A 22874-nucleotide genomic window follows, 5' to 3' on the forward strand; every position below is an offset into this window, starting at 1 on the left:
GACCATACTTAACCAAGTTTCTATTTGACACTTAAGAATAGTAACTTCAAATGTTAATTTCCCCAAAGTAGGAGATTCGAGGACCCGGCATAACTAAGGTTCTGTTTAACAAATAATAAGATATCAATTTCCACAAGGTTTGTGGTCCGAGGACCATACTTAACCAAGCTTCTGTTTGACACTTAAGAATAATAACTCCAAATGTTAATTTTCCCAAAGTAGGAGGTCCGAGGACCCGACATAACTAAGGTTCTGTTTAACAAATGATAAGATATCAATTTCCACAAGGTTTATGGTCCGAGGACCATACTTAACCAAGCTTCTGTTTGACACTTAAGAATAGTAACTTCAAATGTTAATTTTCCCAAAGTAGGAGGTCCGAGGACCCGGCATTACTAAGGTTCTGTTTAACAAATGATAAGATATCAATTTCCACAAGGTTTGTGGTCCGAGGACCATACTTAACCAAGCTTCTGTTTAACACTTAAGAATAGTAACTTCAAATGTTAATTTTCCCAAAGTAGGAGATCCGAGGACCCGGCATAACTAAGGTTCTGTTTAACAAATGATAAGATATCAATTTTCACAAGGTTTGTGGTCCGAGGACCATACTTAACCAAGCTTCTGTTTGACACTTAAGAATAATAACTCCAAATGTTAATTTTTCCAAAGTAAGAGGTCCGAGGACCCGGCATAACTAAGGTTCTGTTTAACAAATGATAAGATATCAATTTCTACAAGGTTTGTGGTCCGAGAACCATACTTAACCAAGCTTTTGTTTGACACTTAAGAATAGTAACTTCAAATGTTAATTTCCCCAAAGTAGGAGGTCCGAGGACCCGGCATAACTAAGGTCCTGTTTAACAAATGATAAAATATCAATTTCCACAAGGTTTGTGGTCCGAGGACCATACTTAACCAAGCTTCTGTTTGATACTTAAAAATAGTAACTTCAAATGTTAATTTTCCCAAAGTAGGAGGTTCGAGGACCCGGCATAACTAAGTTTCTGTTAACAAATGATAAGATATCAATTTCCACAAGGTTTGTGGTCCGAGGACCATACTTAACCAAGTTTCTGTTTGACACTTAAGAATAGTAACTGTAAGCCCCCGAGGTATTTATAACTTTGAACTGTTAACTAACAAAAACACATTTTATTAATAATAATACATTCGAAGGTTATTTACATTCCATGGGTGTGGTACAATTCTTTCATCTAGGTCAGCTAGCCAATACGACCCTATGCCTGCTACTGAAACAATGCGATAGGGGTCTTCCTAGTTTGGTCCTAGCTTACCCCAAGTTGGGTTCTTAGAGGCGCCCACCACTTTACTTAGTACAAGATCCCCAGCTGCGAGTGGCCTTAGCTTCACGTGGGCATCATATCCCCGTTTAAGCTTCTGTTGATAATAAGCCATTTGGACCATAACTGCCTCGCGCCGTTCCTCAACTAAATCCAGGCCTTTCTCCAGGAGGCCATCGTTATTCTCCGGGCTAAAAGAACTCGTCTTCAGGGTGGGAAAACCAAATTCCAGAGGTATCACTGCCTCGGCTCCATAAGTCATAGAGAATGGCGTTTCTCCCGTGGACCTACGCGGTGTAGTCCGATACGTCCACAGAACATGTGGGAGTTCTTCTACCCATCTGCCTTTCGCATCGTCCAACCTTTTCTTGAGCCCACTGATTATGACCTTGTTAACGACCTCGGCTTGCCCATTTCCCTGAGGATAAGCTGGGGTGGAGTATCTATTTTTGATGCCCATATCACCACAATATTTCCTAAAAGACTTGCTATCGAATTGAACGCCATTGTCCAAGATAAGTGTGTGTGGTATACCGAATCTAGTGATGATGTTTTTCCAGACAAACTTCTTGGAATCAACGTCCCTGATATTTGCTAAGGGCTCGGCCTCGACCCATTTAGTGAAGTAGTCTGTCCTCACAAGAAGCCATCTTTTGTTTCCCGCAGCCCTCGGAAATGGCCCTACTATATCCAATCCCCATTGTGCGAAAGGCCAAGGACTGGAGAGAGGGTTGAGAACCCTTCCAGGTTGATGAATATTAGTGGCGAACCTCTGGCATTGATCACATTTTCGAGCATAATTCTGAGCCTCCCTCTGCATATTGGGCCACCAATAACCCTGAGTCAGAGCTCTGTGGGCTAAGGATCTTCCCCCGGTGTGGCTCCCACAAATCCCTTCATGCAGTTCTTCTAGAAGTGCTTCTGTTGATTCAGGGTGCACACACAACAAGTATGGTCCTGAGAAGGATCGTTTATACAGTTTCTGGTCCTCGGACAACCAGAAACGTGGCGCCTTTCGACGTATCTTATCTGCTTCAGACTTGTCTTTAGGAAGGATGTCGTTCTTAAGAAAAGATACGACCGGGTCAATCCAACTAGGTCCAGGCCTTATTAGATGGATGCGAGCTGCGTTGACAGCGGTAAGAGTTAGCTCTAGCGAATCCTCCACGAGGATAATCCTGGGCAAACCCTGAGCCGAAGACGTTGCTATCGTGGCCAAAGAATCTGCATGGGTGTTTCCACTCCTAGAGATGTGAGACAAGACGAAGGAATCGAATTTAGCTTGCTGACGTTTGACCTGGGCCAAGTATTCTTGCATTCTTGGGTCCCTAGCCTCCATGGTCCCCGTGACCTGGCCGACCACTAATTGAGAATCCGAGAACGCATGGACTTCCCTTCTCTCATGGTCATGGATAACAGCGAGTCCAATGGCCGAGGCACTCTGCTACACGTAATAAACCGCGAAGCAAATGCTCTAGTAAGCTCCCCAAACGAACCTACAGGCCCCGATTTAAGGCCGTTGAACCACCTCATAGCAACAGGTCCCAAGCTAGAGGGGAAAACTCTACACATCAGGGTCTCGTTATGAGAGTGCACCGCCATCCTCTGGTTAAAGTGACTCACGTGCTCCACCGGATCAGTCCGGCCATTGTAGATGGTAAAGGTGGGCTGGGTGAACCTCCTGGGGAGCCTCCCCTTCTTAATCCTCCGTGAGAATGGAGATTTGGAGAGTTGGTGCAACGCCCGACTCATAGCATCGTTCCCCAAGCCCCTAGAAGGAAGTTTATTGTGTCTGTGAGCTGGCGGGTCGTCCTCCTCACAAGAGGACATTGCGCTGGGGGGTGAGCATGACCTCGAGCTATAACTACCTCCCCGGACCTCCGTTGAAGAAGGATTAGATGAAGACGGTGAAGGCTTATGTCTGGCGCGGCGCAGCTTTCTTTTCAAACAATTAATCTCCTTCTGCATGGCTTTAGCACCATCCTCGTGGGTGGTACTACCCCCGCCATGAGTATGGCTAGTCCTAGGGTATTCTGTATGGACGCTTCCCTCTCGATCCATTCGACGCTCAAGACGCTCAAAAAGATCCTCCGGTTGTGATCCTTGAGACTCTACATGGTGTGAACCTTGGCCTGCCATAGTATCCCAGCTCCTTCTAGACTAGATTTCCCACAGACGGCGCCAATTGTAAGAGCACAATTGCACCTGGACCCAAAGACAATTATGGACTCAGGCCCAACGAGCCTTAAACAATGAAATTTGTAGAGTGTGGGCTTGAAATCTAGATTAGAGGTACTGAGAACTTAATAACAGACTATGGTGTGTAAACGCTTGTAAATAATGAATGATAATTGCAGATGGACCTCCTTGGACGTGAGCCGAGGACTACTTCTGTATTATTTCTCTTTCCTTCTTAAAGATTACAATTCTTAATTTCTTTCTTGGTTACAAACTGGGCCCTTTTTCTTTGGCCTTCACCCCCCTTTAAACATTTCTTTTCCTGATGTTTTATCCATGCGTTGCTCAAACTCCCTTCCCTCTAGATATTTCTTCTCTTAGTGCCTTTGAATAGTGACCAGAAGTTTCAGTTCTACTGTTCAGGGGTCACTTCCCCATTAATGCGGCCAGGGAGGTAGGTGCAGAGTCTTTAATGTGGAGGTGGCAGCCTTTGCTCATGATATTTTTCTAACACCGGTGTATCTAGAAGGTTCAGGGTTTCCCCCTCTTAACCAACAGTCTTTCCAGAATTCTGCCTTAACCTTCGTAGTGAATTTCCGAGTTCTCTTGGGTCTGTCCGAGGAGAAACTCACCCTCAGATGTGTCCTCAAACCCTCGGCGTATGGGCCGATTCGCAGTACTAACAAATTCTTAGCTCAAGAACAGATCGGCCCTCCTTGCTAGAGCCTAAAAGCCCAAATGCCCGCTTGGGTCCTTTTACTCCCCACATTAACTTTTTTTTTTTTTTTTATAGGAGTGACATCTTAACTTTGATTGTAATAATTTAATTTTTTTAGAACCATGCAATGATTTAATTAAAAAAACTTTTGACAAGTATAAACCTAATCAATTTATCTTATGGTTATAAATTTAATAAAAAAAACTATGAACTCGTTTTTTTATTTATTAATTTAAATTTCAAATAAGTTTTGACTTTTTATGAAACATGTCTTTTTGGAAAATTTCAAGATTTTTTTTTATATATCGCCCTTTTATTTAAAATTTTAAAAAAGTAAAATTTTCATTTATTAGAATTTAATATTTAGAGGAGATGTTGGAAAATTTATATTTATATTTTTATATTGTACACTTATGAAGATAGAAATTTTGGACAAAGAACAATGATATCAATTATACAATTATTTAATTTATACATAATTAAATGTTAAGTGAGACCCACAATAATTTTATAAATATAATTATATAAGAGTATTTTAACTTTAAGAAATTTGATTGAAATATAGCTCAATTATGTCCTCAAATCATGCCATATCAAACTATGAAATAAAAATTCATGATTCTAATTATATGTATCACCAAATATATATATATATGAATAATTATTCTAATTATCTTGTATTATTTGTAATTCTTATTTTTATTCATAAGTAATAATCATTTTAGTATTTTCAATGGAACTCAATTGACACCTCTCTATATTTCAAATAGGGTCATCGGTATGAATAGTCCCTTTCATTGTAACCATTGAATTATTATTAAAAAAAATCTAAGTTTTATCCATTTTAAATGGTGTTGTAAACTGATAATAAAACTAGGGGAAAATATCATTTTGGGATTATTGCCAATTTGGTCAACACATTTTGGTAGTATTCAAATTGATCTCGGAATATTTTCAACTTGCATTTAATTTGTCTATGTTATTTTCAATTTAAAGTCATTTTAGATCCCAAAATGAGTTTGTTTTAGTTGCTAAGTTGATATTTGTCTTTACCGAAGTTAAAAATTAGTAAATTTTTTATTTTTATTTTTGTATTTGGTTGTCAAGAAAATGCAAGAAAAAAAATAATGTGATTTGACCGTAAAGGCCAAAATGACCTCTAATGAAGTTTTTTGAAAAAAAAAAAAAACCCAACCCGCACTCTTTATACCCGCCGATCGACCCAACGCAAAATGATTGAATCTCAAAAACCCACCCAAAACCCACACACTGTCCTCTGCATTTTCTGATTCTCTCCGGAGTTGACTGACGTTAGAGCCCACTGCTCCAGTATCTCCGCAAAGGCGCAAACATTTATCACTATTCACTGCTGATCATCTGGTACTTCACATTACCCTTTACCCAACCTTCTCATTTAGTATTAACTATTCTCTTTCACTGTCAAAATAGCACACTTAATTCAATTTTGCTCATTTTAGGGTTTATTACTTTATCTTATCTCTCCCTAATTGGCTTGTCAATGATCCCATTAACGTTTTTTTCTCTTCCGATCATCTTTGTGTTACTGTGCCCATATCAGAAATTGCGTAAAGACCATGGAATCAAAATTATGAAGGAAAAAAAAAAAAAAGAAAAAAAAGAAAAGAAGATGAAAAATAGAGGAATTAATTATTTTAATCATGTTGTTGTTAATTTTTTGCTTAGCAACCAAATGTAGAATTAGGGAATCCAAAATTAAATATGGGATTTTTTTTTTTTTATAATTTCAGAAAAAAAATCTGGACAATCTGGGAAGGTTTACACTGTGATGAACTGCTTGTCGCAAGTTTCTTCGTATACCGCGGCTATATTTAGGAGGTCCAGTCATTTCGTGCCTAGGAGTTCTTTGTATGGATGTGGTGCTACTTTCTCAGGAGGGAAAAGTAAACATATTGGTGTTAAGGCTATCAGTTTAGAACTTGTGCTGACGAGGCTTCGTGTTCATTGCTATTCGTCTAAAAGGGGCACCAAGAGTGCAGCATCACGTACACGGAAGTTGGATTCTGAGCCGGTGATGGAACAAGAGAAGGATGCATTCTTCGTTGTGCGGAAAGGGGATATTGTTGGTATTTATAAGAATTTGACTGATTGCCAGGCTCAAGTTGGATCTTCAGTAATTCCCTTTTGCCACCCTATAATTTACTGTAATTTTATTGAATATTACTTCCTTGATTGGATTTTCCAGGTTGTTGTCATATTTTAAAGCTCGTTGCTTTGTTGCGAAGTATTTAGAAGAGTGTAGAGTTACAAATGCATCCGATTCTTATTGTGTAGATGTTACACCTATGATTACTGAACAGATGATTGTACTTCTCCTGGTAGATATGTGATCCTCCTGTTAGTGTCTATAAAGGAAACTCTTTGCCTAAGGACACTGAGGAATATCTTCTCTCCCGTGGGCTTAAGAATGCTGTCTACACTATAAGAGCTGCAGACTTGAAAGAAGATCTTTTCGGCACACTTATGCCTTGCCCTTTTCAAGTAAGATGACTTATTTGTGAATTTCTTGAACTGTAAACTGTTCTTTTCGTCACTTGTACTGTGAAGGAAAATAGTAAGATGACTTATCTGTGCCAATTTGATGTGAACGTATTTGTTTTACTCTCTCTGTGGGTTTGACTTTTCGACTAGTTCCTTTGGATCTCTAACAGTGTCCTAAACAGTTGAATGTGCCAGTCATAAACTGCTCTGCTTATACTTTGAAAAGCTAAATGAGGCATCATTTTATATGTAACCTTACTTCTTGTTAGTTACTTTGTTTCTTATTCTCAAGGTTGAAGATGATGATCATGCTGGCCCTTGTATTTATTTGGACTTTGCCCCTTATTTGACTCCTTTTTCCTGTTCATTTTGGTTACTAGTTCATCTTTGTTGTTTATTTTGTATATCCAAAACATTCTTTATTATGTCAAGAATACCTAGTAGTTTTTATGATGACATTGCCTCTCTAAGGTTGATTTTGATTTACACGCGCTAAAATATGGAATTTGAGTTCTTAACAGCTCAACCAAAAGTTATATGCTTAATGTGTGCCTACTGCATCAGAGAAGTTTGAGATTGGTGGCTTATATAATTGAGAAGACTAAATTATCTTTTATATATCAGGATCCAGCTTCTTTTAGAGGTGAAACAACTAGCAAGGATGCTTCTAAAAAAAGATCACAGGCAGCCCTTGGATTGGAAATTGCGGTAAGTTGGGTGTACTCACGTATCTTTAAATAGAAATCCTTGTTCAAGAACATAAAGACATCCTGGGTTCAATTCCCAATACTAGTTCCTTTGAATTACCTGACACATGGTTCTAGCGGGTGGGGTTGTGTACCTGAGGTTTACTCCCCAAGGGTGGGTCCAAAGGGCCCTGCCTGGGTGATGTTCCATGTCAACAGAAAAAGATCATAAAGAACCATGGATGGCACATATGTCTACAGTGATGATTTGAAAGTGTTATTGCTTTGCTATTTAGCAGAACTTTGAGTTGAATCTTTGTCATTGTCAGTAGTTAAAAAGTTGGAAGTAATAACCTCTTCTAAATTCTAGAAGCAGTACATGTAACAGTTTTAATTTCTCACATCTTATCATCAGTTAGAGGAGCACATCTTTCTTCTTTCTTTTCTTTTTGTTTTTCTATTTTTTTGGGGGGGAGTTGGGGGCATCTGTGTGGGCCTGTGGAGGTAGAAACTAAGCACATCCAATGAAAAAAACAAAATTATTAAATGCCTTGAGGAGGCTGTCATCAATGGAAAGGTTTAGTGAATAATCTGCATACATAAAATTTTTCTGCATTATTAAGGTTGGAGATTCAAATATTTTAATCAAAGTCAGACACTATATTAATTAGTTAATTTGTTAGGAAACCTCTTCTTAGATGCAGGATTAGATGTTAGTTGGATGGTTTGATTCTTTGTTGGCTGATTGAGGAATCTCGTATGATTTTGTAGGAGCAATTAGCAACTTTTATTCTTAATGCTCTCCTAATATTCCTTTTTAATCTTTTTTTAAGATTATTAGTTAGTTGTATCAGAAATATTTTGACATACTTCCTAAGCATATATCTGAGTCTTTTAAGATGCCCTAAAGGAAGCTATTGCTATGAATATCTTTTTCTTGAGGATGATTTTTCTGTCATTAACTAGGTGAGATCTGGTTGTCGAGGGCCTTGTCAGTGTGGGCATTTGATGCCAGAGAATAGATATTTGTTACTGTCATTTAGTGCTGGGGGTTAGATAGGTGTCTAAATATGCTAGAATGGGGCTGATTTATCTAAAGGATGGGTGGTAATATTCCAAAGGTTTATAGTCATTCTTTATGTGGCAGTGTTTTCCTCATCATAGGATTCCCATGGTGTATGGTGCAAGCTGATATTTGCTTCTTTAATAATATGACTTATACTTTATTCAGTAGAAGGTTGATCATATTCTTTGCCCCTGATGATCTATGTTGCTGTCCTTTGTTTCTAATGCTTTGCAGGAAGTAAGCGGTTCTGCATCTATTTCAACTGATCCCTCTGCAAAGCATCTCAAGCTAGATCATTCTGCTCTGGCTTTTGCACCATCCACTGCTTCTGTAAGTGGATATCATGATGGTGCATAATGAAAAAAAAAAAAAAAACTTTAGGGTGCCCTTATTTCCACCCCAATTTATGCTCCTCCAAACCATCCTTTGTACTCATGCTAGTCTTATTTTCTTGCCTTATTATCTGGATGAAGTCAAATAAGTGGCTGAGAATTGGACCATTCTTATTTCATTTTCTTATTAATGAATGTATTTAATTATGGGCTCTTTTACTGGGGATCCTCCACAGAACCTATCCAAGCCTGTGGACAGAGAAATTTGTAATTCTTTGTTCAGAGTCTGGCAATGTATTCATGCTTTGCATGTATGGTAGAACAAAAAAACTTGACCCTTCAATCATGTGTCTGTGCAGCGAACTTGTATTCTTGAGTTTGATGGTGCATCAAAAGGGAATCCAGGACAAGCTGGTGCAGGAGCTGTGTTGCGAGCTGATGATGGCAGTTTGGTATGCATTTGACCTTTTGGGGTTTATATTGTATCTTATATTTAATATCTATATCTAACTTTGCATTCTTCATAGATTGGTAGAGTGCGGGAAGGTTTGGGCATAGCAACCAATAACGTTGCTGAATATCGAGCTATGATTTTAGGGATGAGATATGCTCTTAAAAGGGGTTTTACTAGCATCCGTGTCCAAGGAGACTCCAAGCTCGTCTGTATGCAGGTTTGTTGATATTGTTTTCCCCTTTCATGTGCATTGGTTGTCAATAATACATTTTTATCTAGAAATTATCTTCTGCTGTAGTTTTTTCTGGTGATATGTTTCTTCCACTTTCCAACCTTTTTTCTCCACAATATAGGTTAAAATATTTAATACAATACTTAGCAAAAAATTTATTTAATACAAATAGATATTTTTGGCCACTACTTAGGAGTTGGGACTAAATGTTGAAAAAGCCTGAAGAAATTCAATTCTTGTCAAAAAGAGTTTGATTAAAGAGATATTATATGCAACAACAACGACAAAAACAGCCGAGCCTTTGTCCAAATTTCTTGGAGGCTAAAGAGATTATGTATCTATTACAATATTTACTTGTCAAAGGATTTTTGCCACATTTTTAGGCTCTCATTTGCGTTTTTCAGTGATGTTATGAGTTGTAATACTCAGATTGATGTTTTGTCCTGGCTTGATTTACAAGGTGATCACTTGATATGATGTTATTTTATTTGGGGTTTTAGGTTTAAAGCAAAATTTTGGCTTCAGTATTACTACACCTTAACTTTTAACCTCAAAGGGCCAAATCATATATTTTTCTTTTGTGAGATGACCTTACAATTTGGAAGTTTGACAGGTTTGTTCCATTATTTTTGGCTGTAGACAGTTTGCAGTTTACCTACCTGCTGCATATCCTTATATGTGTAATTAAATCTATATTCATTTTGATGTTTTGTTGGAATAAACCTCAGTGAAATTTCATACCTCAGAGTAGTGAAGTGAAAATGGGCCATATCACAGCGGCCAATGCATAAGTTGGTGCCCAATGATATCAGTGATACTATTCTTCTGGTTTTAGTTATTTTATTGGTTGCCAATTCCTGTGCTTGGCCTTTTTTACCCTTACTTTTCAATGACTAATGATATTTCATGGAACAGGTTCAGGGTTTGTGGAAAGTCAAAAACCAGAACATGTCTGACTTGTTTGAGGAGGCCAAAAAACTGAAGAATCAATTTCTTTCCTTCCAGATAAATCATGTCTTAAGGGTAGGCACAGTTGATTTTGTTTTGCTTTTAATGCTATATGGTAGTTCTTATGGGCCCTGCACAATAGATTTTGTAAACAGAATACAGATGGAATTTGATCGTCACTTCCCTCACAACTAATGGAGTCATAATATAAATAAAGAGGGAATAATCCATAAAAAAAAAAAAAAATGTTGACCTTTTTGTGCAGAGTACTTTTGTAGTTGTAGCATGCATACATACCATTGCTTAGTGTAACATAGTTGTGCGGTTTAAGACTATTGATAAATAAAAAATGTGGGCATATCATTCAGCCAAGTTTGATCATCTGTCCCTGGCAAAGCAGAAGAATAACAACGTTTTGATAAAGCCCCAAATCGCCATTAATCATAGGTGTTTCAATGGAAGGCCTAATTAGTATAAGAAAGGCATCCATCTATTGGGTTATACTGCTTGAAACAAGCTACCTTATCAAAGAGTATATTCTGCCTAAGGGAGGAAATGTCTTGTGCATCTAAGTCCGGACCTAAATCTGATCTCCCATTTTGGTTGGTTTGCTCAGCATTTAGTGACCTCTGTTATAGAATTCTAAATATGCCAGAACCTATTGATTTAGTTCATTTTGAGGTTTGCAGCTCAGAACCCATGATAGAGGCCTCTTATGTTGGTTGTTCAGTATTTTATAATGTAATAGCATGGACTTCAACTCAAGGAAGCCTTAATTTCAACTACTTGGGATGTGTTAGACAATTCCTATTCACCATGCAGCTTTCACCTAGTACCAAATTTTTTGGTAAATCCTTAGGATTCCTGTTTATTCTTACTGTCTTCATCAATTTACCTTTTGGTGTACTCTTTGTGCGCTTCATGCTTTCAGCCTGGATTTATGTGTAGAAACATTTACTTCTTTGTTACTTATTGCAGAAGAATCCTGACACTGCCGCTTTTATGTCATTGCTTCTTTTTCAATTTTCTGACATTTTCTTTTTACCTCTCAAAGGAACTAAACTCTGAGGCTGATGCTCAAGCAAACTTGGCAGTCAATCTTGCTGGTGAGGCTCTCAAGAATTATATGGCTTTTTTTGGCTTTTAGTCATATACAATTAATTTCATAGATATCTGTGTATCTACTGCTGCAGATGGTCATATCCAGGAGGATGTGGAAAAGTAATCAATTTATGGTAGGCTTCTGGATATGCTTATTTTGTGTTGTACTATAGAAAATGTCTTATACATTGACAAGTTTGTGTTACTCTTTGGGCTAAATTGTTTTGCTTTATGTAGGTTACCTGACTTATGATAATCAAACCCTGAAGAGTGGGATTTCTGTCTAAAACTCACTGCTACGATGAGCCATGTGAGTTGCTGGTTTACAAGCACATAGATGATTGGGCATCATATCAAGAAGCATTAGCATGATCTCTGCAGCTTAACCATATTTGCAGTATTTTTTAATGTCATAGCAAGAGATAGGAAATTTTTTTTGTTGGTTGAACCCCTTGGCAGGAACCAGGGGTAAATTAACATGGTTTTGATTTTTCATAGCGATGCAAGTGAACCTCAAATTTATAGAAATTTATCCAGCCAACTTAGAATGTGGTACACGAAGAAGCAAGTGAAGAAATTTGTCATACTTTTTTGTATTCGTACTTGCTTTAATAATCATTATTTCACATGTCGTTAAAATCTGTGTTATTTTTAAAAGTTTATTTTTGTATCATATCCCCTTCAGTGATAAAAATCAGGGGGGAGGCAAATTCATAAAATGACAGGGCATGTAATATACCTAGGACGGGTATCTGGTCTTATGATCCTCTCACAATAAGTGGGATTCACACATTGACATTGTTTAATGTTTACTAGCTTTCTTCCAAAAAAAAATTGGCACGTTATACCTTGCTTTAACATCATAGTTTCACCTGTTTGATGGAGACCATCTATATAAAATTATAAATAAAGAGGACTATACCATGATCGTTGTTGAGAGAAGGTCACCACTAGTTTTTATCTCCCAAAAAAGGTGTTATTATAAGATGACAGTTCGCAATAGGTTATGACGTTATCATTAATTCATGATTAAGATCAGGAATATTGCACTTGATGCAAAGTAGTAAAAATGATATTCAGACATTGAATTAAAAAAAATTAAAAATTAAAAATTAAAGTTAAAAAGTAAAAATATTTTGTGAGTAGAGAGGGATAATCCAAATCCATTAATTCATTATCAATGGATTTCAATAGAGGGTGCGTTTGGTTGGGTGTAAAATATTTTCCGAGTGTAAAATGATTTCAGCTGAAAATATTTTCAGAAAAAGAAAATATTTTTAAGTGTTTGATAGCATTTTAAAAAATACTTTGAAAAATATTTTCAGGTGTTTGGTTGTGATGTTGAAAATATTATAGAAAATACATTTTTTGCTTGTTGCTCACATTTTCTCACATTTTCTCAGCTTCCAAACAAATATCATTTCTCAATACAGAACAACAAACCCAAAAAAAAAAAAAAAAAAACTCATCAAATTTTCTCAAGAACAACAAAACCCAAAAAAGAAAAACTCATCAAATTTTCTCAATACAGACCAACAAAACCCAAATTCGGTCAAAGAAGAACGAAGAGAGATTTCTCAATACTAAACAACAAAACCCAAAAAAAAAAAAAAAACTGCTCAAATTCCGTCAGAGAAGAACGAAGAGAGAGGCGACTGGGTTCGACGATCAGAGAAGAATGAATCAGATCAGCGATGGCGATGGCGATGGCGAAGACGCAATCTCGCTGGTGCGGGTTGGGGCGCGATCTCCCTCTCTCTACTCTCTCTTCGTGCTCTATCTCTGTTTTCTGGAAAATTTCTATTTGAAGGTAAAATAGAAACGGAATTTATTTTACGAGTTTGAAGGGTTTTTTTACTGTCAAAGGTAAGTGATTTTCCGGTTGACCAAATTTTCAGTTGCTACCAAATATGCACAAATGCGAAAAATAATTTCTGAAATTGATTTACTGTTGAAACAAACGCAACCAGAGACTCAAGATTGGCAATTTGGCACAGAAAGCAATAAATTGTTTTTGTTTTTTTGCTAAGAAAAAGGAACAGATTGATATTATTAACTTTTGAGAAAAAGACAGCAGCTGGAGTAGCTCAGTTGGTTAGAGCGTGTGGCTGTTAACCACAAGGTCGAAGGTTCAAGCCCTTCCTCTAGCGCTCTCTCTATCTGTGTACCTATTAACGGGACTGCCCTTTTTGGGTTCCACTCCCACTTTGGGCTTAAAATTGGGCCTCTCTGATTAAAAAAATAATAATAAAATTACCTTAAAATTGGGCCTCTTCTGATTAAAAATAATAAAATAAAATTGGGCCTCATTATACACTTTTTTTATCCATGTACAGAAAACAAATAATAACAAGAAGAAGAAAAAAGAGGAGGGAAATTACTATTTACCATACTTACCACAAAAAACTATACTATAAATTACACTTTGCATCTTAAAATTTTCAAATACATGTTCCCTGACATTAAGTTTGCCATTAACTTAGAAAAATATGACATTACGTGAATAAACTCTATTGCCTTTCTTCTCAATCTCTTAAAAATAAAAAGAAATTATACTTTACTACCCTAAGCTTAGGGGTGCCAATTGGGTGGCCTTAAATGAGTTGGATTTATAATTACCCTTTTAACCATTTATTATCCATTTAAAAAAAATTAAATATTCATTATCCACTCAACCCATTTAATGTGCAACCCACTAATTTAACCAATTATCAAAATTTTCACTTGATCTCACCCATGCTATGCAAAATCATTTGAGTTTTTTATTTCTTGGCAAAACTAATTCACCTTTCCCTTAAAACAACCAAAGCTAAGAGAACAAAAATAAAAACACCGAAACTGAATCTAACTTGCAAATTTTCTTTTCTCCTAACTTTTCTTGGCAACCAAATAGAGGATAAGTAAAAAAATTTAAATTAAATCACAAGAATTGAGGAATCATTCTCAAGTCTATCCATCTTGATCTAAAATGTGCAAATCACATAAAAATTTCAATCAAAAACAAATTCAAATTTTCCTAGAAAATATATATATTTTTTAAATTGTGCCCTAAAACAGAGCAAAACACACAACCGCCAAACTAAACCTAACCTAGCCAGGTTAAGAAAAGTCAGGGGAAAGGGAAAAATTATTCTAGGTTGTAAAAAATTAAGAAAAATATAAAATAGTTATAGATTGGTAAGCGGATTCAAGTGGATGAGATTAACGGTTTTGAAACCATGGAGTTCGATTTTTGACTCCATGCCAATGATGTTGCCTCTAATTTTCATTCTATGAATTCCTTCTTTCCATGTGAGCGAGTGAGGTTTTGTGGTGTGTTCTAGAAGACAAAGTTAAAGAGAGAGAAAACGGTTTAAATTTTGTCTTGTTTGGTAGTTGAGAAAATGCCCAAGAAAATGAAGGAGAAAATTTATGTTAGATGCAATAAGGGAGAAAGTGGCAGCTTAGTTGGCTTGTTAGGGTTTTATGGTTTAGCCTTTTTATTTATTTATTTATTTTTCTGAAGTATTAAACTTTAAATCTTAAATGGGTGTACCCATTGAATTTACCCATTAAGACTCATTTAATTGAATTACCCATTGGGGTTTCATCCATTTAACTCAAATATCTAATCTGGTTGGATCAAAGACTTTACCCAAATTAAGTGAGTCATGTGTGGGTTAACAAGTTTGGATAAAAAATGCCACTTTTAATATAGGGTATAAAACTTGTATTTGAAAAGTTTTGAATCCAAAGCGTAAATATTTAATAATTTAGGGCAGTATACAATAATTTCACCAAAATATATCACTCTGTTTTGGGACCCTTTTCTATTGTAAAGTGTAATTGCGGTCCCTGCAGGAGCAGGACTTGCGCATCAAGAAATGCACCAATCTCTCAAAATCAGAACCCAAAATTTGAGAGATCAGAAAAGAAAGAAAGAAAGAAGAAGCCAAGATTTAAAATGATGAGGAATAACATGACAACGTTGACGCGGGGTGTTGTTCGAAACTTATTAACAACAACAACTAAGTCAAAGACACCTTCGTCCTTTTACAATCGCTCCATTTCTTTCACCTCCTCATCAACCTTAACCACAACAACAACAACAACAGCAGCAGCAGCAACACCGTCCGACGTTGTTTCGGACGCTGTACCTGACGTGGCCGATGTCGAAGAAGATGTGGTGTTCTCGGACACGGACAAGACGGCGGCGGAACCCACTCTCCTTCAGCCACGTGTCCTCGTCTATGACGGTGTCTGCCACCTTTGTCACGGAGGTACTTTACTTGTTTTTTCAAACTGTTTCTCTTATTAGGCTTTTTTCTTTATTTATTTTTTATTTTTAATTTTTGTTCACTGTTATGTCAAAAACCCATGCTTGGATTAGCTTATATTCATTTATTTATTAAAAAAAAAAATTAAACTGTTTAAAAGTACGGTTACACTTGCACAGTTGCACCTAAAAAATGGAACTTTTTTATTTTTTATTTTTTAAGAACCAATAAAAAAAAAATTGAAACTTTAAATGAAAAGGTTTGTAATTAACACTTTAAATTTGAGATTGATTGACAATGTCTATCCTATCCCATTGTTCCAATTTAGTGCCAAAATTAGGCAAAGTTTAGTAGGTTGGTTGGGTGGTAGAGGTGGAGTGAACTAATGTCCTGTTAATTTGCAATTCCACCCCAATTAGTTTTCTAATTTTATTTTTTTTATGGTGGGATGGGCATGGAAATTTGGTCTCAAATTGATGTGTCGGGTTGCAAGAATATTTAGTTTAAAGTGGACATTTCAAATGACCCCATTGTTTTAATGTTGATGGCTAAGATTGTGTCTTTTTTTTTTTTTTTTTTTTTTGAGGATCGTGAACTTTTAGTGTCTTCTTTTTTTTTGGTTGCAATAAATTGGATATGAGTTTTGTTGTTTTGATAGGAATCGAATCACAAATGGCAAATGTATGTGATGTTTGATTAGACTCTATTTTGTAATCTTACTATTCATAAGCTTAAGCTAGTGAAAACAAGGATATTTGGTAGAAGGTATGGATTGATAGCTTGAAATTGGGTATCCGAAAAGTCACATGACCCACATCAGTTTGGCAACAAAAGAAATTGTTAATAGTTTTGTTACTTACATTCTAATGCTTCAAGCAAAACAATAATGGCAAAACCATAATGAGCCTTAATGTTCTTTCTTGTTACTTTCTTCCAGACCTTGTCTCTTTTTCAAAACCCAGAGAGTAGTCACATTTTGTTTAGGTTCATTTGTTAATGAATTTTGATGCTGGTTTTCGAGATGCTTTTCGCATTACTGCATTGATTTCTTGGATTGTAGTTTCTGGTATCTAATGTAGTGATTTAAAATTAGATATTTTATGTTTACAGGGGTGAAATGGGTGATTCAAGCAGACAAGTATAAGAAAATCAAGTATTGTTGCGTTCAGTCAAAGGCTGCTGAGCCATACTTGCGATTGTGTGGTCTTGAACGAGAGGATGTTCTCCGTCGCTTTTTGTTCATTGAAGGCCCTGGCTTGTATCACCAAGCATCAACTGGTTAGAAACCTCATCAGCTTTTGTATTACTTTTCAACTAAATGTATTAGTTTTTGATGAAAAGCTTTATCTAAAAGTGTTCGTTTGCATTTGGTTAGACTTAGTTTTTTAAGGATTTTGTTTCAACTGAAATCAGCTATTCTAAAGCAGCTGGTAAGAGAACAAGAGCTTCATCTTGACTGCTTAAAATTTTGATTCATCTGTACTTACCTTGTGGCTGCAAGCTATCTAAACATATCGGTCTGCAGAATATAGATTGCAATGGATCTATGTTCTCCTTGCTAAATAGTACTTGATTAAAGGAGGGAAGAAGTTTTCTTAATGTTGTTGGAGAAAGCCTATCATAACTCTTTCTTGCATTATCTACTCTTCTATGCATATGTTTGTTCAGGAGAACTCTATTGGTTTAAATTGTGGAAGTTATTGGATCACTGGCTATCCCCTTCCCCTTGTTCTAATAGTGTCTTCCCTTTCCATCCCTCAACTGTGAGGATAATAGAAACCACCATATAAATGCAGCTCAAAGTCAACATGGTGAAGCATTATTTTTGGGCTCTTTATCAATTATCCTGGTTATGGATTTGAAAATCAACTTGATTTTCATTGACTACTGATGATAACTCTAAGATCTGTTCATATATAAATGATAGCTTTTATCTGGGTACAGAATACATATTTTAAATATAATGACGGAAACAGTTTACAATGATTCTCCCAAAACTTGAGTTAGATTTAACTCCCAGGGACAGTGTTATTTAATTTTTTACACCCTGTGCCTATTAAATAGTATTGTCTAGATTGGTAATGCATAATTCTTTTCAGGAATGAATGTTTTTTTACCAAGTACTTGGGTCTGGCTAAATATCCTTTCTTGGCATCCTTGGGATTCCTTGCTGTCCTTTTAAATCTGTATCCTTTGGATTACTTTTCTGCAAATCTGGGTTGATTAACACTACTGCTGGTTTGATCTTTGGCCAAATTATGAGTGTGAAGGAAGTGTAATTGAACACTGCTTGCACTTTATCTTCGAAGGTTCAGTTGATGAAACAGTTTTATTTGAAAGTTATTAGATTCTTGCTTATTTTCTTCATAACAGCCGATCCCATTACATATTTGTAGCTAGAAACTTTATGCTGCATAAGTTCCAAAATGAATTTCTTCTGTTACTGAATTTCAGTTTCAAGTTTTAGTGACTTAAAGAGAATTTTGTGGTTTCAACTTTCAATGCATGTGTATCAAAATTAGACATCCATTAGAGGACAAACTTATGAATGTTTGTGCAGATTGTTGTGCTTACGGACATGTGAATGCAAATCATGTCAGTTACTATTGCTTTTCTTTGACCAGGCTGCTTCTCCTACTCCTATAATTTACTTTTTAACATTATTATTGCCAAGTGCCAAGGTCTTAACTTTTTTAGTGATGTGATTCTGCAGCTGCCTTGAAAGTTATGTCATATTTGCCACTACCATACTCTGCCTTAAGCACACTCTTGGTAGTTCCAACTCCACTTAGGGATTCTGTCTACGATTACATTGCCAAGCGACGCTATAACTGGTTCGGGAAGAGTGAAGACTGCTTAGTTTTGAAAGAGAAAGAGTTGCTTGAACGTTTCATTGATAGGGAAGAAATGATGGACCGGAATTGATCAGATTTTTAACTAGCCATCACCCATGTTTTGTTTGTACGTGCCAGTTGCTAATTAGCCAAGCCTATTTTGTCCAAACTATGAGTTTTGTTACCCGATGATAAGATATTACTGCAATAATATTCAACACGCACTATTCTGTCAATTATACAGTTTTTAAAAATGATCGTGTTTTCTATGGCCCTCTAGATTGATTGCACTGACTAAATTCAAGCTGCTTGGTTTGGAGCACCAGTAATTAGAATGCAGTCAGCCGTTGAACGTTTAAAACTTAATAATGCCAGCTGTTATAGCCTGAAGAATCTGTATAGTTGTACAATGGAAATAACTTGATGCAAACTCATTTATCAGTGAACTGCTGAACACTAATCAGCATAAACCTTCCTGCTCTAAGAACAAGGTAAATCCATAGCTGTTTTGCTGAAACAGTGTTAATTACTTGACTCAGGAAATTCTAATAAACATAACTTCAAAAACATACAATTGCCTAAAACAGTATTGCCAGTTGTGATCTCTTTCAAGTACTGAGAAATCAAGATTGTCTTAAGCTCTAGATGCAAGAAATTTTAAAATTTCAACAAAATTTGATCATAGAAATGCAGGATCTGAATCAAGTTTGCTGAATTCTTGATTCTAGGTTGGACAATAGTTTTGCATGTGGTTTGCTGAGCTCTTAATTCTAGGATAGACAATACTTTTGCGTGTGGTTTGCTCCATTGAAAACATAGCAAATTTGCAGTGCACTTTTGGTTTTTAAAGAAACACAAGCAGTCTCACCTTTTTAGCCGAAGGAAACGAGGGGTTCACTGAAATTGAATAGCTTCTGTTGATCTAAAATGCTATTAGTTTTACACTTAATGATACACTTTTAAGCTTATGCTTTCCCTACAACTAGTAACACCCCAAAACCTACTCGAATTTCATTTGTCATAAGGAAACGCCGTACATATCAAAAATTCAAAATTAATGAATAGTTCTTACAACACACATTGACAATACTAGCGAGACAATACTCATGCCAGCAAGAGGCATTTACTTAATCACTATCACCACCAGTCCATTCATTCCAGTCCTTGTCAACATGTTTTTGTGCCCATTTGACTGCAGTACGTGCAGCCTGTGATCCTCCTGGCAGTCCCCGCTCATTTACAGTATCAGCCATGTCAATAAATGGAAGGACCAATAGTGTTCCAGGACCACCATAATGAGTGTGTAAAAAGTTTTTGAATATCTGTTAAAAAAATTATCACAGGCAACATAGTTTAGTACCAGTGTACTTCCACAAATCAACTGAACAAGTTCATCAGCAAAGATTCAAATTAATAGACAACCAAACATACATTTGCAACAAAATAGGTTACGAAATTAGAGGCTCAACATTTCTATTTTTTGGGTCAGACAAAAGTATGACACTTGAAAGATTCAGAGCAAAATTATACCTACAAAATTCTAGAAGAATACAGAATAAAATTTCCACAATTTGTTGAGTAGGAGACATTTTGCCACCATAATGAGTGATTTGGAAAAAAAGTTGGTGTTCTAGGGACCCCCCAAACCCATTTGATCAGTCTCTTTTTTCAAAATCAGTATAAACAATAACATTTACATTATTTAAGGTTTCACCATTCAGCCACAGAATACAACTGATTGGATGCATTTTATTGATATATCCAGTAACTGTAGCTCCTAGACACCCCCCCCCCCCCTTTTCTTTTCTTTTTTTTCTTCTTTTACAACTTTAAATTATTACTATTCGACTATAGGAGTCTCTGCATATCCCTTCAACATTTTACAGGGCTAGTCAAGATAACATCAGTCAATTTGTAGAAGACAACACACGAAGGCTACAGATTCTACTGGTAAACAAATCAGGGTCAAGAGAGTTTCCTGAAATTTTGTTGGGTGTTTCTAAAGCAGGCTATAGTGGCTTGCTTGTGAAGCAGTTCAGAAACCAACAAATCAAATTAACAGCAATAAGTGGTACCTATTTCTAGCTGTTATTTATACCAGAGAGCAAGGATATATAGGGGCATTAAGTACTATGAAGTTCAGGAAGGCAAGGATACTTTTAGGATCACTGGATCAGTATCAACAAAAGTGATCTCTCCATCTACTGTCACCCTAAGGAATATCCCATATAGTTGGGTCTCTTCTACATGATAAATTAAATGCCCATGCAATCAAATGCAATGATGTCTTGCTAGCCACCAGGCCTGCTACATATAGTCCAGGTCCTACACAAAGTGGCATTGTAATTTGTACATTGCAACACTGCTACTCAAACCAAGAAATCTGTTACATTAACTCAACAAAGCTTTATTTAGGACAATGTAGGATAAGCACTACGAATAATTTTCTGCCAAATACCAAAGAAAACCTAAAATTAGAAATTACTTTTCCATAGCAACTACTTTTTTAGTGAACCCCAAGATATTGATTTTCTTGTACAACAAAGATAGCATTAAGACCAATGTTTTATGAAAACGAATTGTGTATAACATGTAACAAAACAACTGTTGACATAGCCAGTTATTGTTGGACATAATAAAAATGATGTTAGTGCTAGCCATATGTTAAAGTGACACTGTTCCAATTATATTGTGCCCTTGGCATTAATCTTTATGGAGTCGAACATGCAGTTGAGCAACACAAAAATTAGGTACAACTTGACCTTAACCCATAAAAATCCCATAACAAGCAAAATGTAAATTTTACTCAGGGAAATTGAGAGTACCTCAGTGCAGATTTCTACAACTTCTTCAGCTGAATCTCCATATATTTCATTCTTAACAAACTTCTTGCGGAGATGGGTCTTAAATTTTTCTGTCTCCTGAAACCAATTTTAATAATATAAAATTAATAATAATAAAAAGTAGCAACCAAACTTAAATAATAGTAAGTATTAACAGTAATAAAATGGTTATGTAACACAACGTTATACACGTAAAATGGAAAAGAGACTTACTGAATCAGCGAATTCAGGAATTGGGTCTGGAAATTTATACTCGGCTGCTTTGCAAATATGGTTTGTGAAAGAGGAAGAGAGTGAGAGTGGCAAGCTTTGTGGTTTTTTGGTTAGCGAAGAAGACGAAGGGTATGAATAGGAACATATGCATCCAAAACCAGTTGAACTACTGTATGGAGATGAAGAAGAAGAAGAAGAAGAAGAAGAAAAGAAAGGGAAGGATGAGTGATAAGTTGAAGGAGCTGTGCCTATTCTCAAAGCCATTCTCTTCTGTCTTCTCTCTGTGGTCTATCCAGATAAACCCCGCTGCTAAAGAGAGGGTTTTAAAACTTCTATAACGTACTTATACTAGTTGCTACTTACTATTACCATACCATTTTACAGATTCAACCCCTCGATTGTGGCTTTTGTGTTAAGTTCGGAATGGTAAAATAGTAACATGACAATATTTTTTATTTAAAATCTAAAATGTATTGTCCATGATTGTTTCTTACTATTATTATGGCATGATACCAATTGATTGATTTTTTATTTTTTATTTGGTTATATAGGTGTCATTTGGCAATAAGAAATTTTATTAATTAAATCACGGGCTATTCTTCATGATAATGAATCCAATTTTTTTTTTTTAGCTACAAATGAATCTTCTTTATTATTGAACCATGATATCAATCAATTTTTAATATATATATTTAAGTAGGACTCAGATAATTCTGATATACAAAGTTAACTAAAACCCACGTGACAGGATTCACTCAAGACTTTTTTTTATTGAAACAAGATTCACTCATGACTTTAGGTAAATATTAATAATAATATTAGACTACACTAATAAGGTTAGCCCCTTTTTGTGGACTGAGATTTTTTCTATGTTTACCAAAATTTGATTATGTAGCTCATAACTTAGCAACTTTGGGTTGCCTCCTATGATGCATGTGACCTCTTTTGATGCATGGGAGCTTCCAACCATCTCCTCGTTACCCTCTTTGTCTATGCTTAATGAATTCATTTGTTCAGAGAAATAAATATCCAACAAATGAAGTATATAGATTATATAGTTTGGATTTAACCATGCTTGAATTTTCTAAGCCCACATAATGTAGTTGAATTTAAGTGCATGATACCTCCTAAAACTTTTTTTTTTTTTTTTTGGTTAGATCATCACTACCTTAGGCATCAGAATTCTTAA

General features: G+C 36.0%; 3 protein-coding genes and 1 non-coding gene across 4 annotated transcripts; 3 read left to right on the plus strand and 1 right to left on the minus strand.

Moving 5' to 3' along the window:
- The first annotated feature begins 5392 nt into the window (after positions 1-5392).
- On the plus strand, positions 5393-12178 carry LOC142627260 (uncharacterized). Its single transcript, XM_075801079.1, has 11 exons — positions 5393-5580; positions 5970-6352; positions 6562-6720; positions 7345-7428; positions 8707-8802; positions 9164-9256; positions 9332-9475; positions 10406-10513; positions 11493-11544; positions 11632-11673; positions 11777-12178. Exons 2-10 carry the CDS (start codon positions 6008-6010, stop codon positions 11661-11663), a joined length of 1113 nt encoding a protein of 370 aa, XP_075657194.1. The 5' UTR covers positions 5393-5580; positions 5970-6007; the 3' UTR covers positions 11664-11673; positions 11777-12178.
- Positions 12179-13615: 1437 nt separating this feature from the next.
- On the plus strand, positions 13616-13689 carry TRNAN-GUU (transfer RNA asparagine (anticodon GUU)). Its single transcript has one exon. It is a non-coding gene; the product is annotated as a tRNA-Asn (tRNA).
- Positions 13690-15290: 1601 nt separating this feature from the next.
- LOC142627263 (uncharacterized) lies at positions 15291-18883 on the plus strand. The gene is made up of 3 exons (XM_075801085.1): positions 15291-15798; positions 16906-17073; positions 18509-18883. The coding sequence occupies exons 1-3, from the start codon at positions 15483-15485 to the stop codon at positions 18718-18720; spliced, it is 696 nt and encodes a 231-aa protein (XP_075657200.1). The 5' UTR covers positions 15291-15482; the 3' UTR covers positions 18721-18883.
- Positions 18884-19522: 639 nt separating this feature from the next.
- LOC142629438 (protein PLASTID REDOX INSENSITIVE 2, chloroplastic-like) lies at positions 19523-22016 on the minus strand. Its single transcript, XM_075803429.1, has 3 exons — positions 21686-22016; positions 21455-21550; positions 19523-19951 (listed from the first exon to the last, which is right to left on the minus strand). The coding sequence occupies exons 1-3, from the start codon at positions 21947-21949 to the stop codon at positions 19757-19759; spliced, it is 555 nt and encodes a 184-aa protein (XP_075659544.1). The 5' UTR covers positions 21950-22016; the 3' UTR covers positions 19523-19756.
- Between the last annotated feature and the right edge of the window lie 858 nt (positions 22017-22874).

This window comes from Castanea sativa, chromosome 3 (assembly GCF_040712315.1).
Source record: "Castanea sativa cultivar Marrone di Chiusa Pesio chromosome 3, ASM4071231v1".
In the NCBI taxonomy this organism is placed as follows: domain Eukaryota; kingdom Viridiplantae; phylum Streptophyta; class Magnoliopsida; order Fagales; family Fagaceae; genus Castanea; species Castanea sativa.